Below are 13033 nucleotides of genomic sequence, written 5' to 3' on the forward strand. Positions count from 1 at the left end.
GGACAAAAATTCATTCTTTAGGACATTTTTAGCCCCTTAATTACCACCTCAACTAAAAATGCTTCTTGCAAGAGACGTTTTCTCTTTCTTTCTTTAAAATATGTCGATTTTTCTAAATTTGAAAAAAAAACGACTTAAATCCCCAATTAACTTTTAAAACCAAAGTTTTCAGCTAATTAACCCAACAAATCTTCATATAAAAAATAATATATATAATTTTTAGAAGACATCCTCAAAATTCAAACGAAGTTTGTCTTCGGAGTGTCCGATTTAGACAAACCAAGCAATCTCTTTTTGTTGAATTAATTTCTTTTTCTTTTTCTTTTCAAAAGAAAAAAAATTATTTTCATTACTATTTATAAATGAAGAACACGGTTGTCTTGTGCACCGTAAGGTTGTGGTAATCGAATACGGCCGAATCGTCAACCCAGTAAACTACAGGGCCCGTTAAAAGTCGAGGGCATTATAGTAAAATAAACGAACTTCTGTTATTTACAAATGCAGGAATTTTAAAAGGAAAATTTGAAAAAGCAGAGCCATAGAAGCTCAAAAGACTGACCAAGAACAACTCAACTTTTCTTTTTAATATGGGAAGAGTTATTATCTCTTTTAAAAATTAAAGAAAATAGAGAACAAAAAAAAATTGTTCTTTCAACTTTGCTTTGTTTTCAAGCCATTCTTTTGGTTTTTCTTGGTCTAACTGTTATTCAAAGGTTATATATTTCTTTCTTTTTACCTCTTTTATTATGATTATTTGTTATTATTATATACGCTGAAGTTTTCGTATAAGAAGTACTCCGTGTCATGCTCATTTGATGTCTGTTTCTGTTTTATAGGTAAGTTTTATTATTATTATTATTATTATTATTATTAATTTGCACTTTTTGTTAATATTTTATTTTGGTTTTTTGTGATATGGTTAACTACATTACGGTTTTTAATCTATTGTTGACAGTTAAGTGCCACTATAAACTGTTTTTTTTTTTTTTCACTTTCTGGGTTATTTGGTCTTTGTCAAATTTGCTGTCTTGTAATTCCTCTGTTCAGTAGGGATCAATTATTGCCATGGTGGCTAGGTAGGTGGTTGGTCTTTTGATACTTAAAAGAGTAGGTAGAGAAAGAACTTTGCCTTTTTGTTGTTGGGTAATTGATACCTCTCTTTATACTGTAATTGGACAAAATTTCATGCTCCTTGAACAAAGTTAATGCTGGGTTTCTGTTCTGTTTTAGCACTAACGTTTCAACCTTCGTTTATATCTTTGTCTAATTGCTATTAGTGCGAAGTTGTTTTTTTTTTTTAGTCTCTTTCTTCTTACCTAGTTGTAGTTCAAGCTTCATTCTTTTTCCTGTTTTGAAAGAAAACTATAAGGGTTTGAGGCAAAATTGAAGGAAGTTGTACTTTGGGGAGATAACCAAGGCTGACGATTCAATGGAGGAGAGAGCATTTCCTGCGTGGTCATGGTCTGTTGAGCATTGTTTGAAAGAGTACGATGTGAGACTAGACAAGGGTTTAAGCAGTTACAAGGTGGAAAAGCGGCGCGAGAAGTATGGTTGGAATGAGCTTGCCAAAGAGAAAGGGAAGCCCTTATGGCGGCTTGTATTAGAACAATTTGATGACATGCTTGTAAAGATACTCCTTGTTGCAGCTTTTATATCTTTTCTTTTAGCATATATGCATGGAAGTGAATCTGAGGAGTCCGGTTTTGAGGCCTACGTTGAGCCTTTTGTGATTGTATTGATTTTAGTCCTTAATGCCATTGTTGGAGTATGGCAAGAGACTAATGCTGAGAAGGCACTTGAGGCCCTTAAGGAGATGCAATGTGAATCTGGGAAGGTATTAAGAGATGGGTTCCTTGTACCAGACTTGCCAGCTCGGGAGCTTGTCCCCGGGGACATAGTGGAATTGCAGGTTGGTGATAAAGTTCCTGCTGATATGAGAATAGCAGCTCTGAAAACATCAACCTTGAGATTAGAGCAAAGTGCACTAACTGGAGAGGCAATGCCTGTTCTGAAAGGTACTAGTCCTATATTTCAGAAGGAATGTGAGTTGCAGGCAAAAGAAAATATGGTTTTTGCAGGCACGACTGTGGTGAATGGTTGCTGTGTCTGCATCGTTGTTTGCACTGGAATGAACACTGAGATTGGGAAAATACAGAAGCAAATACACGAGGCCTCTTTAGAAGAGAGTGACACACCTTTGAAGAAGAAGTTGGATGAATTCGGGAGCAGGCTTACAACTGCAATTGGGATTGTTTGTCTCATTGTGTGGCTTATCAATTACAAAAACTTCCTCTCATACGATATGGTGGAAGGATGGCCTGCAAATGTTCGTTTTTCTTTTGAGAAATGCACTTATTATTTCAAGATAGCTGTTGCCCTTGCAGTGGCTGCAATTCCAGAAGGCCTTCCTGCTGTAATCACAACCTCTTTAGCTCTTGGTACTAGAAAAATGGCTCAAAAGAATGCAATTGTACGGAAGCTTCCTAGTGTTGAAACCTTAGGATGCACTACTGTGATTTGCTCGGATAAAACTGGGACTTTGACCACGAATCAAATGTCTGTTGCAGAGTTCTTTACCCTCGGTGGGAAAACCACCACTTCTCGTATTTTCCATGTCAAAGGCACAACCTATGATCCTAAGGATGGTGGAATTGTTGATTGGACCTGCTACAATATGGATGCTAACTTACAAGTTATGGCAGAAATATGTGCGGTTTGTAATGATGCTGGGATTTTCTGTGATGGTCGTCTCTTCCGAGCTACAGGTTTACCAACAGAAGCAGCTTTGAAGGTTTTGGCTGAGAAGATGGGAGTCCCAGATGCCAAAATGAGAAACAAAATCCGGGACTCAGAGCTTGTTGCAAACTATTTGATTGACCGAAGCACAGTTAAACTCGGTGAGCTGAAAGCTTTCTAGTTCTTTGTATGTTACTTCTCAGGCATTCTATTGCACTTTGATTTATGATATATAGTGGAATACAGGTTGCTGTGAGTGGTGGATCAAAAGATCAAAAAGGGTTGCAACACTGGAGTTTGATCGTGTACGAAAGTCTAGTAGCATTATTGTCAGAGAGGCTGCTGGGCAAAACCGACTACTTGCCAAGGTGACTGTTGTATTTTTCTCATTCAGTGTTGGCAGAACTCACAAACCAGCAACTGCTTGTTTTCTGGTGTTTGTTGATGAGTTGCTGCTTCAGCTAAAACTTAAAAGAACTGACTTTTCTGCTGTTTGTTTTCTGCTCTGGACAGTTCTTAAAGTCAATATAGTTTTGAATCACATAACTCTCCCAAATAATTAATTAAAAAAAGCGAATTATAAACCATGAGGTGTGGTGTGGTGGTTGCTCACGTCATCCCTTAACCATGAGGTCGGGGGTTTGATTCGCACACATGGGAATGGACCACATTTCAGGGCCAACCATTTACCTCTTTGGAGAGCACCCACGGCTATCAACTATTATTTAAGTTTTCACATTTTTAATATTATAAATTATTCATTATGCCCTTTCTTTGATTTTAAATCAATGCTCATTGCGTGTAGGGCGCTGTTGAGAGTTTACTGGAGCGTAGCACACATGTGCAACTTGCAGATGGATCTCTTGCTCCTATGGATGGACCCTGTAGGCAACTATTGCTTTCAAGACAAACAGAGATGAGTTCAAAGGGATTGCGATGCTTAGGATTGGCATATAAAGAGGACCTGGGAGAATTTTCAGACTACTATTCTGAGAATCATCCTGCTCATAAGAAGTTACTTGATCCAGCTTGCTACTGTTCCATTGAAAGTGACTTGGTTTTTGTAGGGGCTGTTGGTCTGAGGGTAAGCATATTATAACAGCTTTTGTTTCTCATTTTAGTTAATAAAATTTCAACTTAATGATTTCTGGAGATGTCATTTGCCATATCCATTTTATAGGATCCTCCACGAGATGAAGTTCACAAAGCAATTGAAGATTGTAAAAGAGCGGGGATTAGAGTTATGGTGATAACTGGAGATAATAAATCCACAGCTGAGGCTATCTGTCGTGAAATTAAATTGTTTTCTGATGGAGAGGATCTTAGAGGGAAGAGTTTTACTGGTAAAGATTTCATGGCTCTTTCCCCTTCCCAGCAAATCGAAACTTTGTCAAAGCCAGGGGGGAAGGTATTCTCTCGTGCTGAGCCTAGGCATAAGCAAGAAATTGTTAGGATGCTAAAAGAGATGGGGGAAATCGTTGCAATGACTGGAGATGGTGTGAATGATGCACCTGCTCTCAAACTGGCTGACATTGGAATTGCAATGGGCATAACTGGAACGGAGGTTAATATATTACCTTGTTTCTTATGCTTGGAATTGGAATCTTGATTCTTGTAGACTTTTAGATTAAAGATGCTCATTGTTCAATGCTCCAGGTCGCCAAAGAAGCTTCTGATATGGTTTTGGCAGATGACAACTTTAGCACCATTGTTTCAGCTGTTGCTGAGGGTCGCTCAATTTATAATAATATGAAAGCTTTCATAAGGCATGTTGATTAGCTCTACTGATTTCCCTTGAACAATTAAGAAATGCCTTATTTATTCATTTAAAATTTCACAGGTACATGATATCATCCAATGTTGGAGAAGTAATATCCATATTCTTGACTGCTGCTTTGGGGTTACCAGAATGTATGATACCTGTGCAACTTTTATGGGTGAATTTGGTTACTGATGGTCCTCCTGCAACAGCTCTTGGGTTTAATCCTCCAGATATTGGCATAATGCGCAAGCCACCACGCAGAAGTGATGATGCTCTCATTAACTCTTGGGTCCTCTTCCGTTACTTGGTTAGTATTGATCCTTCCTCTTGGACTTCTCTGGGTAATATTATGATATCTTTAAGCCTACTAAAAGGTAGGCAAGAAAAGTTAAGAAATCTTAAATGGTTAAGGAGAACCATCCTTCTTGACATAATATTATCTTTTATCTTGTATATTGAATATTGTTTTTCAATAATCTCTCTCTTTGATGGCATCACAATAGTTTTAATGCGTCCCAATTTCTTTTCCTTCTTGGAACAGTGTTCTCATGTCATTTACCAGTCAGCAAGCATCCATTGCAGTAGCGCTGATAGTCTTAGTGTTTTTTTTTTTGACATTGTCAAGAGTTATAGAGGCTATTAACTACTTGTGCTATCTCAATGCAAAGATGCATGCATTTATCCATGAACCTATATTTTTTAAATTAGGAAACCAGTAACCCTGAAATTGACTAATGTTTTGCATCTTGTTCAATTGCAGATAATAGGTTCATATGTGGGCATAGCAACTGTTGGCATCTTCATCTTGTGGTACACTCGGGCTTCCTTTATGGGTATCAACCTTGTGAGTGATGGGCACACACTAGTTGAACTGTCTCAGCTTCGTAACTGGGGAGAGTGCTCCACATGGTCAAATTTCACCGTGGCTCCATATATGGTTGGTGGAGGCCAACTGATCAGTTTCTCAAACCCATGTGACTACTTCACTGCTGGTAAAGTGAAGGCAATGACTATGTCATTGTCGGTGTTAGTAGCTATTGAAATGTTCAATTCCCTGAACGCGCTTTCTGAAGACAGCAGCCTGCTTACGTTGCCACCTTGGAGGAACCCTTGGCTTTTGGCGGCCATGTCAGTCTCATTCGGACTTCATTGCCTTATACTCTACGTTCCATTCTTCGCAGATATATTCGCTGTTGCTCCATTGAGTTTGAATGAATGGTTCTTGGTGATTCTGGTCTCAGTACCCGTAATACTTATCGATGAGATTCTTAAATTTGTTGGAAGGGGTCAAAGATACAGAGTAAAGGAGAAAACAGCATAAAGCAGCATCAGGTTACAATTTGGTGAAGAGATTTACCAAAGGCTATACTGAAAGATGCAAGGGAAATACTGGTGCCATGTTAAATTGTATTCTTAGCTCATTTCTTTTTGGCCCATGTTTTGGCATCTAAAAGAAACGCAGTAGTAAAGTTTATTCGTTAACATTAACAAAATGATGCAGTTTAACTCCCCTAACTAGTCTTCCTTTCAAGTTGTATTTTTGGACAACCTGGAGAACATTGGGCTCCTACTGTTGAATATGTTAGTTCCATATGTTGCAATTACACTGGATTCCATGCATGACTAATGCTTATTTTAATTATTTGTCTAGTTTAATACATACTTTGGTGCTAGATAGCTGATACCATCAAAAGTTTCAACCTTGAATAACCATGAATAACTTGAATACGAGGTAAGAACTGAATCAAACAACCCACTGTTGCGAGTTTGGTTTCATGTCTTCATAATTCAGAGTTTGGGTTGAAGCTAAAAAGCTTAAATCATATTTTCTTTGAATTTTTTATATTTAAATTAACATTTTTGTCTCATTTCACTTCAAAAATTTCCCATGTTATCAAGAATGTGCCATGTTCTTATTAGAACTTTTATTAGAATAAACCAGGATGAAAATAATATTTCAAATACTATAGTTGGGCCAAAAAAAAAAAAAAACAGATACTATAAGAGAAAAAGATAGATACAATTCAGATACTTAAATTCTGCTGAAGGCAAACACATCTCTTGGTTACCAAAGCTCGTGAATCTGGTCCGTTTCGGTACACCTCTTTCTTCTCATTTAGGCCTATAAAACCCCTAAAAGGTATATGGGTAGCCCAAAACGATGAGATCAAAATCAAGAGCATACATTTTTACAAAAGTAACCAATTGTAGTCTGCCGTTTGTCCATTGTTTGAGGTATCTCCTAACCGGACCCAGCTCCAAAAGCGTCAAATCTTCACCCAGATTAGTGGCTTTGGAATCCTAAAGAAGCAACATTATTTGGACTACATATAACTGGTGGCCCCTCGTTCATTGTTTCAGGAGGATCTAGATCTCCTCATTTTCCTGTACCTTCATTTCTTACAATGCGACCATAACAATGTCGTTTGAATAGTACTAACAAATGCAATTATAGCTGATAAGCTTTGCACAAATAATAATAATGTAATAAACTGTTTTGGGTCGGAATTTTTTAGATGATAAATGCACATCCATTTAATTTTAGTAATTGATGCAAGAGAATTTCTGTCAGTGGGCAACAGGAAGAGAGGGGTCTTTTCTTTCATCATTTGTTCTTGGGAATCTACTGTGCTGAAGCTTTGTCGGTGCAAAACATTGGAAGGTCCACAAAGCCCAAAGTTTTTAGAACCTTCATTTCCTTTACGTTGCTTATTGCCATGCTTTAACTATGTACACATGGAATAATAATTTAGCACCCAAATTTAGTTGTATAAAATCGCAATGCTATCAGATGGACCATGACAGGATCTCAGCAAAATAATTCAAGACTAGAAGATCTGAAGCCTATTAAATTATTAAGCAGAGAAAAGGAACAAAAACCCCTCCCATATATTTTTTTTGGTACCTCGAATGTATTAAATTGGGATCAAGAAAATGGTTGGTTGATCTGCTACTGGCCCTACCCTCTCCTTCAATGCTAACTTGCTTACATGGCCTGGTTTTTTTCAGCTTGACCCCCATATTTGCTTTGATCATCTCAAGCACTCTTAATCATCTACACAACATGAGATGAGCCGTAGTTATGAAATGACAAGGATGCTTGGGAATTAAGCTACTAGTTACCCTAAACCAAGGTTTAAAAAATTTTCATTGATTAGGTTTTCAAGGAACAAGGCAAACACCTTTTGCATCAATTAACTTTTGCCAAAGCACTTTAACTAAGTGAGAACAGTTAGCTTTCATCCGGAGATGATGCCGGGAATTATGAGATCATTGTTAAGTGTGTCTAGTTTAAAAGATCCCAATACCCCATTAAGCAAAAATAAAGATTAATATAAATATGGCTTTTCTGCCGAGTGGTTAGCTTATGCTCCCTCCATCATTCTCTTAAGTAAATTAATAATAAAAACAACGATCGTACACTCACTATAAGCCATTAATAGAGAGATAAGGACAGGACCGTATTGCCATAACTTTCTTTCTTATCAGTGAGTGGTGTGACTACAACCCTTGCATACCAGTCTTGTTTGATACATCTTTTTTATTTTCTTTTGCCCTTCCTCTGTCTCTTTACTTACTCCCACTGACCCTCCATCACTAGAGGCCAAGAACAATTCCAAATTGAAGCTTCCTATTTAATTATAAACACTAGCATCACTAGCAAGAGAAGGGGTCTGTGTCAGTTTTTTTGTTGGCTGTAGTGGTTGATAGGTAGTAAGAAGTGAGGAGTGAAAATGAATGAAGAGATGAATGGTGTTGAGGTCGAGAATCATCAAGAACATGCGCCTGAGAAAATAGATTACGTGTTCAAAGTGGTGGTGATCGGTGACTCGGCTGTTGGCAAGACTCAGATTCTGTCCAGGTTTACCAAGAACGAGTTTTGCTTTGATTCCAAGTCCACCATTGGGGTTGAGTTCCAGACCAGGACGGTTACCATTAAGAACAAAGTCATCAAAGCACAGATCTGGGATACGGCTGGCCAAGAAAGGTTAGCTTCTTTCCTCCTTTTTTCCTGTACCTGTAGTGTAGGATCTCTGACTTTGAGATTCTGTAACACAGATTTCTTTAAGTTAATACATATAATAATCAATCTGGTGAGTTGAGAGATGGCATTTTCAAATGCTCAAGAAAACATAATTTATCTTGGGATGAAATTTTACATTTGGGTCCGCACTTGTCCCGAATTTTAGATTGCTGTAATCTCATATAGTTGAATCTTTTAACGGGAATGGTGTGATTCACTAATTTTGTCTCTTGTTCAAGTAAACAAACAAAGGGCAAAAAGATATGTGGTTGCATCATGGTGAAAAATACGAAGGCTAATCGGATCACTTTTAGCAGGATTATAAATGAGAATGTGGATGGGATATTTAATTCAAGGGAAATTGATCGCCAAGTGAGGTCATCAGATTACCTACTCTACACTACTTAATAATTCAATTCATAATCTATTTGTTTCGGTGGTTTGGCCCGCCGCCACTGGCCACACCACTAGGAATCTTGGGCTGCTTTTGACCAGTGAAAAACAAAGCTTAATTTCAGTCCAAAACTAGCTGGATTCCTTTGAATATAGCATCTTATCAAAATTAAAATGTGTGTTCACTACATTACATGCAAAGGAGCAGAAGAAGTTATTGCGGTCGGTGGATTAGCCATCTAATCATTAAACTAACTATTCTAATTCTTACCACACTTGTAGTTATAAAATAAAATAGTTAAAATTAATAATAAAATATCAGCTAAGCCAACAACTTATCCACTGCTACAAATCACATAATTTACGAATGATGGTTAAAATCAAAAATCCATAATGGAAAAAGTGTGAAACTATTCAGTTATTTTTGAAGCTAACGTTTTTACATTTCGCAATTGGGCAGGTACCGAGCTGTTACAAGTGCGTATTATAGAGGTGCCTTGGGGGCAATGCTAGTGTACGACATCACCAAGCGGCAGAGCTTCGATCACGTGGCCAGATGGGTGGAAGAACTACGTGCCCACGCCGACAATTCCATCGTCATCATGCTCATTGGGAACAAAGCTGATCTAGTGGACCTCAGAGCCGTTCCAACTGAAGACGCTGTTGAGTTCGCAGAGGATCAGGGCCTATTCTTCGCCGAGACGTCCGCTCTTAGCGGTGACAATGTGGATAAAGCTTTTTTCAAGCTGCTGGATGAGATTTACGGTGTGCTTTGTAAAAAATCCTTGGAATGTGGAAACGGAAAACTCAACGGTGCTGATCACGCCACCGCGTTGAAAGGATCTAAGATTGAGGTCATCGCTGGTCCTGATTTAGAAATAAGTGAGATGAAAAAATTATCTACCTGCTCTTGCTAATCTTCTTTTCATTTAAGGTAATGTTTGCTTTATTAACCTTATTTTATTTTATATTTTCTTTTGTGCTCTTGGGTTGTTTTTACATTTAAATCATATGGCATATTATATTTATGAATATAAATATAGGGAAATAGTTATGGTTTAGGGATACCGTCTTTGAGTCCTCTTTTTTTGGTTTGATATGGCCAGTTCTAGTTGCTGGGGTGCAGACCTGCGCCAGGCTCCATGCCTGATTGTTCTTGCTTATTCTTCATTGTAATGAAATTATAACTAAAACTTTAATTGAGGTACAAAGCTATTGGACTAGTTCAGATAAGTTTTTAATATTTTTGTTTTTCATGTTTGGTAGAAATATGAGTGGTCAAAAATTGGTCCAAACTTGAATTTGTATTTGGATCCAAATATTTTTTCCACTTAAAATATTGAATAAATAAGTGAAATTTTCATTTTTTATTTGAATATGTGTTTCTTTTTTTTTATCATTATAACCTTAAAGTTGTATATCAACTCAAGAAAATAAATTTAAGGTTCAAGAGGATAAGCATCAAACCAATATATATCTATATACTCAAGAAGATCAAGCCTCCCACGATATGTCAGACTATAAACAACCATTATCTTAGATCCAGGAGTAGGATCAACAAATGAAGTGGAGGACTGTCAAGAGATACAAATAACTAGGTATATACCACTTGAAGGACATCCTTGCTTAACTCTAGCTACTATTACTCTGCTTAAAGTCTTTTCTGAAAAGGTCTTTCACCTTCATTAACTTAAACATCGGTTCCGGTACTCTCATAGTATGTTTATCGTCTTACATACCCATCGGCTTCTCTAGCTAAAAATAACAGCCCGTTCATACTCCTCTAAAGCAGGCGTTAAGAAATTTAATTTTAAAAGAATTCAGTCTACCATCCTGTGAATCATTAGATGCTGATGTTTGAGAAGTCTTATTGGAATCTTGGGATTGAGTTCTTGTGATGTCGTAGTTGATGCACGGCTTCCTCACTCTGGACAAATGCTTTATTTTAAAATAAATATCTATTTGATTTCTATTTGACTTGGATTTTTGTCAACTGAGGGATTTGAGTTTATCGTGGACGTGGAGCTGTTGATCATGTATGTAGGGTGATTGCAATTTGCTTTAGGTTCTCAGGTTATATTTTTGTGGTGTTTTTTGTGACTCGGGTTGTATGGGAGGAGATTTTTAGGTGTGTTGACCTTTACTTTCCTAGCTTTTGTTGCTATGCGTATGTTTCACTTTGATTAATAAAACTAGACTTAGAAAATAAAAACTCCGACTGATGAAATTAAGTATTATTTTGGTTCATATGATTGTACTCGTGCAACTTAATTTATCTTTTAATGTGATATTATTATTATAGACAGCTAGGATGTGCAAACTTTGCTTCTTTTTCTAGGAATATTTTTTCTAAAAAAGGTATATCTAACAGCCCATCTGTATGGTGTGTTTAATTTTCAATGATTCCATACAACAAAAATACAAAGCAACTTTGCTGTTTTTTTTTTTTTTGGAGAAAGAAAATACAAAGCAATTTAAAAGGAAAAAGAAACGAAAAAAGAGAGAGTATGAAATGCTACTAAAAAAATCTTTGAGGTACAAGTATACAAGGAATTAGATAATCAAATTTATATTCACCAATCAATTAAAAATTAATATTTTTAGCAATTTAAATTTTTAATAGGATAGAATTATTTTAAAAAGAAGTGCAAAAATGATAAATAAAATAATTTTAATTATTTTTATTTTATTTTATTCTACTTCATTTAAGATTATATTGTCTTTTATCAAAAATCTAATTATATTCATAATTTAATTCTAAGTAATACCAAATAAATTTTATAATTTAAATAAACACTCAATTTTTCTATATTTATTTTTTCAACACTTAAATTTTTAGTTTATCAAACATAGCATTATTTTCCATTTATTCTTACTTTATAGTTTATACCAATTTAGGGGGTGGGGAGCTAATAATTTAAAACATGCAATAAATATAAGAATTGAACCAAATATTTATAAATCACTATATATAAGAACCCAAGTGAAATTAATGGGTTCTTTTAGTAACTCCAAAAAATATACATGTATAAATTTCCTTATTGCTTGTATTTTATATGCTTCCTTGTATATGTATAACGAGTTTGTTGGTTCTGCCCCAAAGGCCAACCGAGCTACCAAGTGTTATAACATCATATAAATTAGTTATAAGCCAAAAAATTTAGATTTTAGATGCATCTTTAAAAGGAAAAAGAAGATGTTGCAAAAATACTACTAAATGATACGAGCAACTGAGCTATACATATAATATAGTTAAGTAATCTGCGTAGTCGAGCTGGAAATACGATTTGTGATGGTGTAATTACTACTGAACTTGGGCATGCATGCTCATTATTGAGGCAAATTAATGATGGAAGGCATAGGCAACAGCTGCGTGGTACAAATAGTGGGGACATTACTCGGGTGGCAAACGCAGTTAGCATTTTTCAAACGATTAGCCAGTTTGGTGCAAGCCTCCATTGCTCCAACGATTTAGCAACCGGCAATTCCGCATCCAACACCCTAATTAACATAATTTCCATCTCAATGCAGACTAGCTGGCTTCTTCCTACCTTCCATGATTATACAAGATATCTAAGGAGGAGATAATATATAGCACAAAAACAAGAAATTAAAAAGCGGAATTGCCGAATCCAAAACACGGAATTTTTTTTTTTTTAATGTGGACGGTGAAATGATAAAGAAAGGCTACAATTGATACCCTGCTGAAATTATTCTAAGAAGATGATGTATATGATCAATACGTGGGAATCAAACAACTTTCTTATCTTAACAATGTGCTTTTCAACAATGAATGCTAGATTTTAGTGAGGAAGGTTTGACATTTTGAATGGACCAAATCCTTTTCCTTTACAATTTAATTAGGGCCAGCTCGTAAATGTAAATTAGGTATAGGTAAGTTTTATCTAATTATCAAGGTGGAGTTTCTAATTATGGTTCATAAAGATTTGAAAATTTCACTAATCGGCATGAAAAAAATATTTGCCATTTGTGGTGATTCGGGCGAGAAGTAGAGACAAACCCGGCCCAAAAAGGCATTGGTAGTTCAATCACATCATGGCCAATAATGAGTGAATAAAAGCTAAGAAAATGGGTAGCCATATACAGCAGCAAAACTA

General features: G+C 36.2%; 2 protein-coding genes across 3 annotated transcripts; both read left to right on the top strand.

Moving 5' to 3' along the window:
* The first annotated feature begins 235 nt into the window (after window positions 1-235).
* LOC108474260 (calcium-transporting ATPase, endoplasmic reticulum-type-like) lies at window positions 236-6102 on the top strand. Of its 2 annotated transcripts, none has more exons than XM_017776210.2 (8): window positions 236-713; window positions 1359-2897; window positions 2983-3104; window positions 3542-3820; window positions 3917-4300; window positions 4393-4502; window positions 4577-4805; window positions 5259-6102. In XM_017776210.2, exons 2-8 carry the CDS (start codon window positions 1430-1432, stop codon window positions 5817-5819), a joined length of 3153 nt encoding a protein of 1050 aa, XP_017631699.1. In that variant the 5' UTR covers window positions 236-713; window positions 1359-1429; the 3' UTR covers window positions 5820-6102. The 2 variants fall into 2 exon arrangements, with proteins under 2 accessions (XP_017631699.1, XP_017631697.1); XM_017776208.2 differs by having other exon boundaries at window positions 239-836.
* Window positions 6103-7870: 1768 nt separating this feature from the next.
* Window positions 7871-10126, top strand: LOC108472519 (ras-related protein RABA3-like). The gene is made up of 2 exons (XM_017774059.2): window positions 7871-8486; window positions 9376-10126. Exons 1-2 carry the CDS (start codon window positions 8233-8235, stop codon window positions 9830-9832), a joined length of 711 nt encoding a protein of 236 aa, XP_017629548.1. The 5' UTR covers window positions 7871-8232; the 3' UTR covers window positions 9833-10126.
* Window positions 10127-13033: the final 2907 nt, after the last annotated feature.

This window comes from Gossypium arboreum, chromosome 11, assembly GCF_025698485.1.
Source record: "Gossypium arboreum isolate Shixiya-1 chromosome 11, ASM2569848v2, whole genome shotgun sequence".
NCBI lineage: Eukaryota > Viridiplantae > Streptophyta > Magnoliopsida > Malvales > Malvaceae > Gossypium > Gossypium arboreum.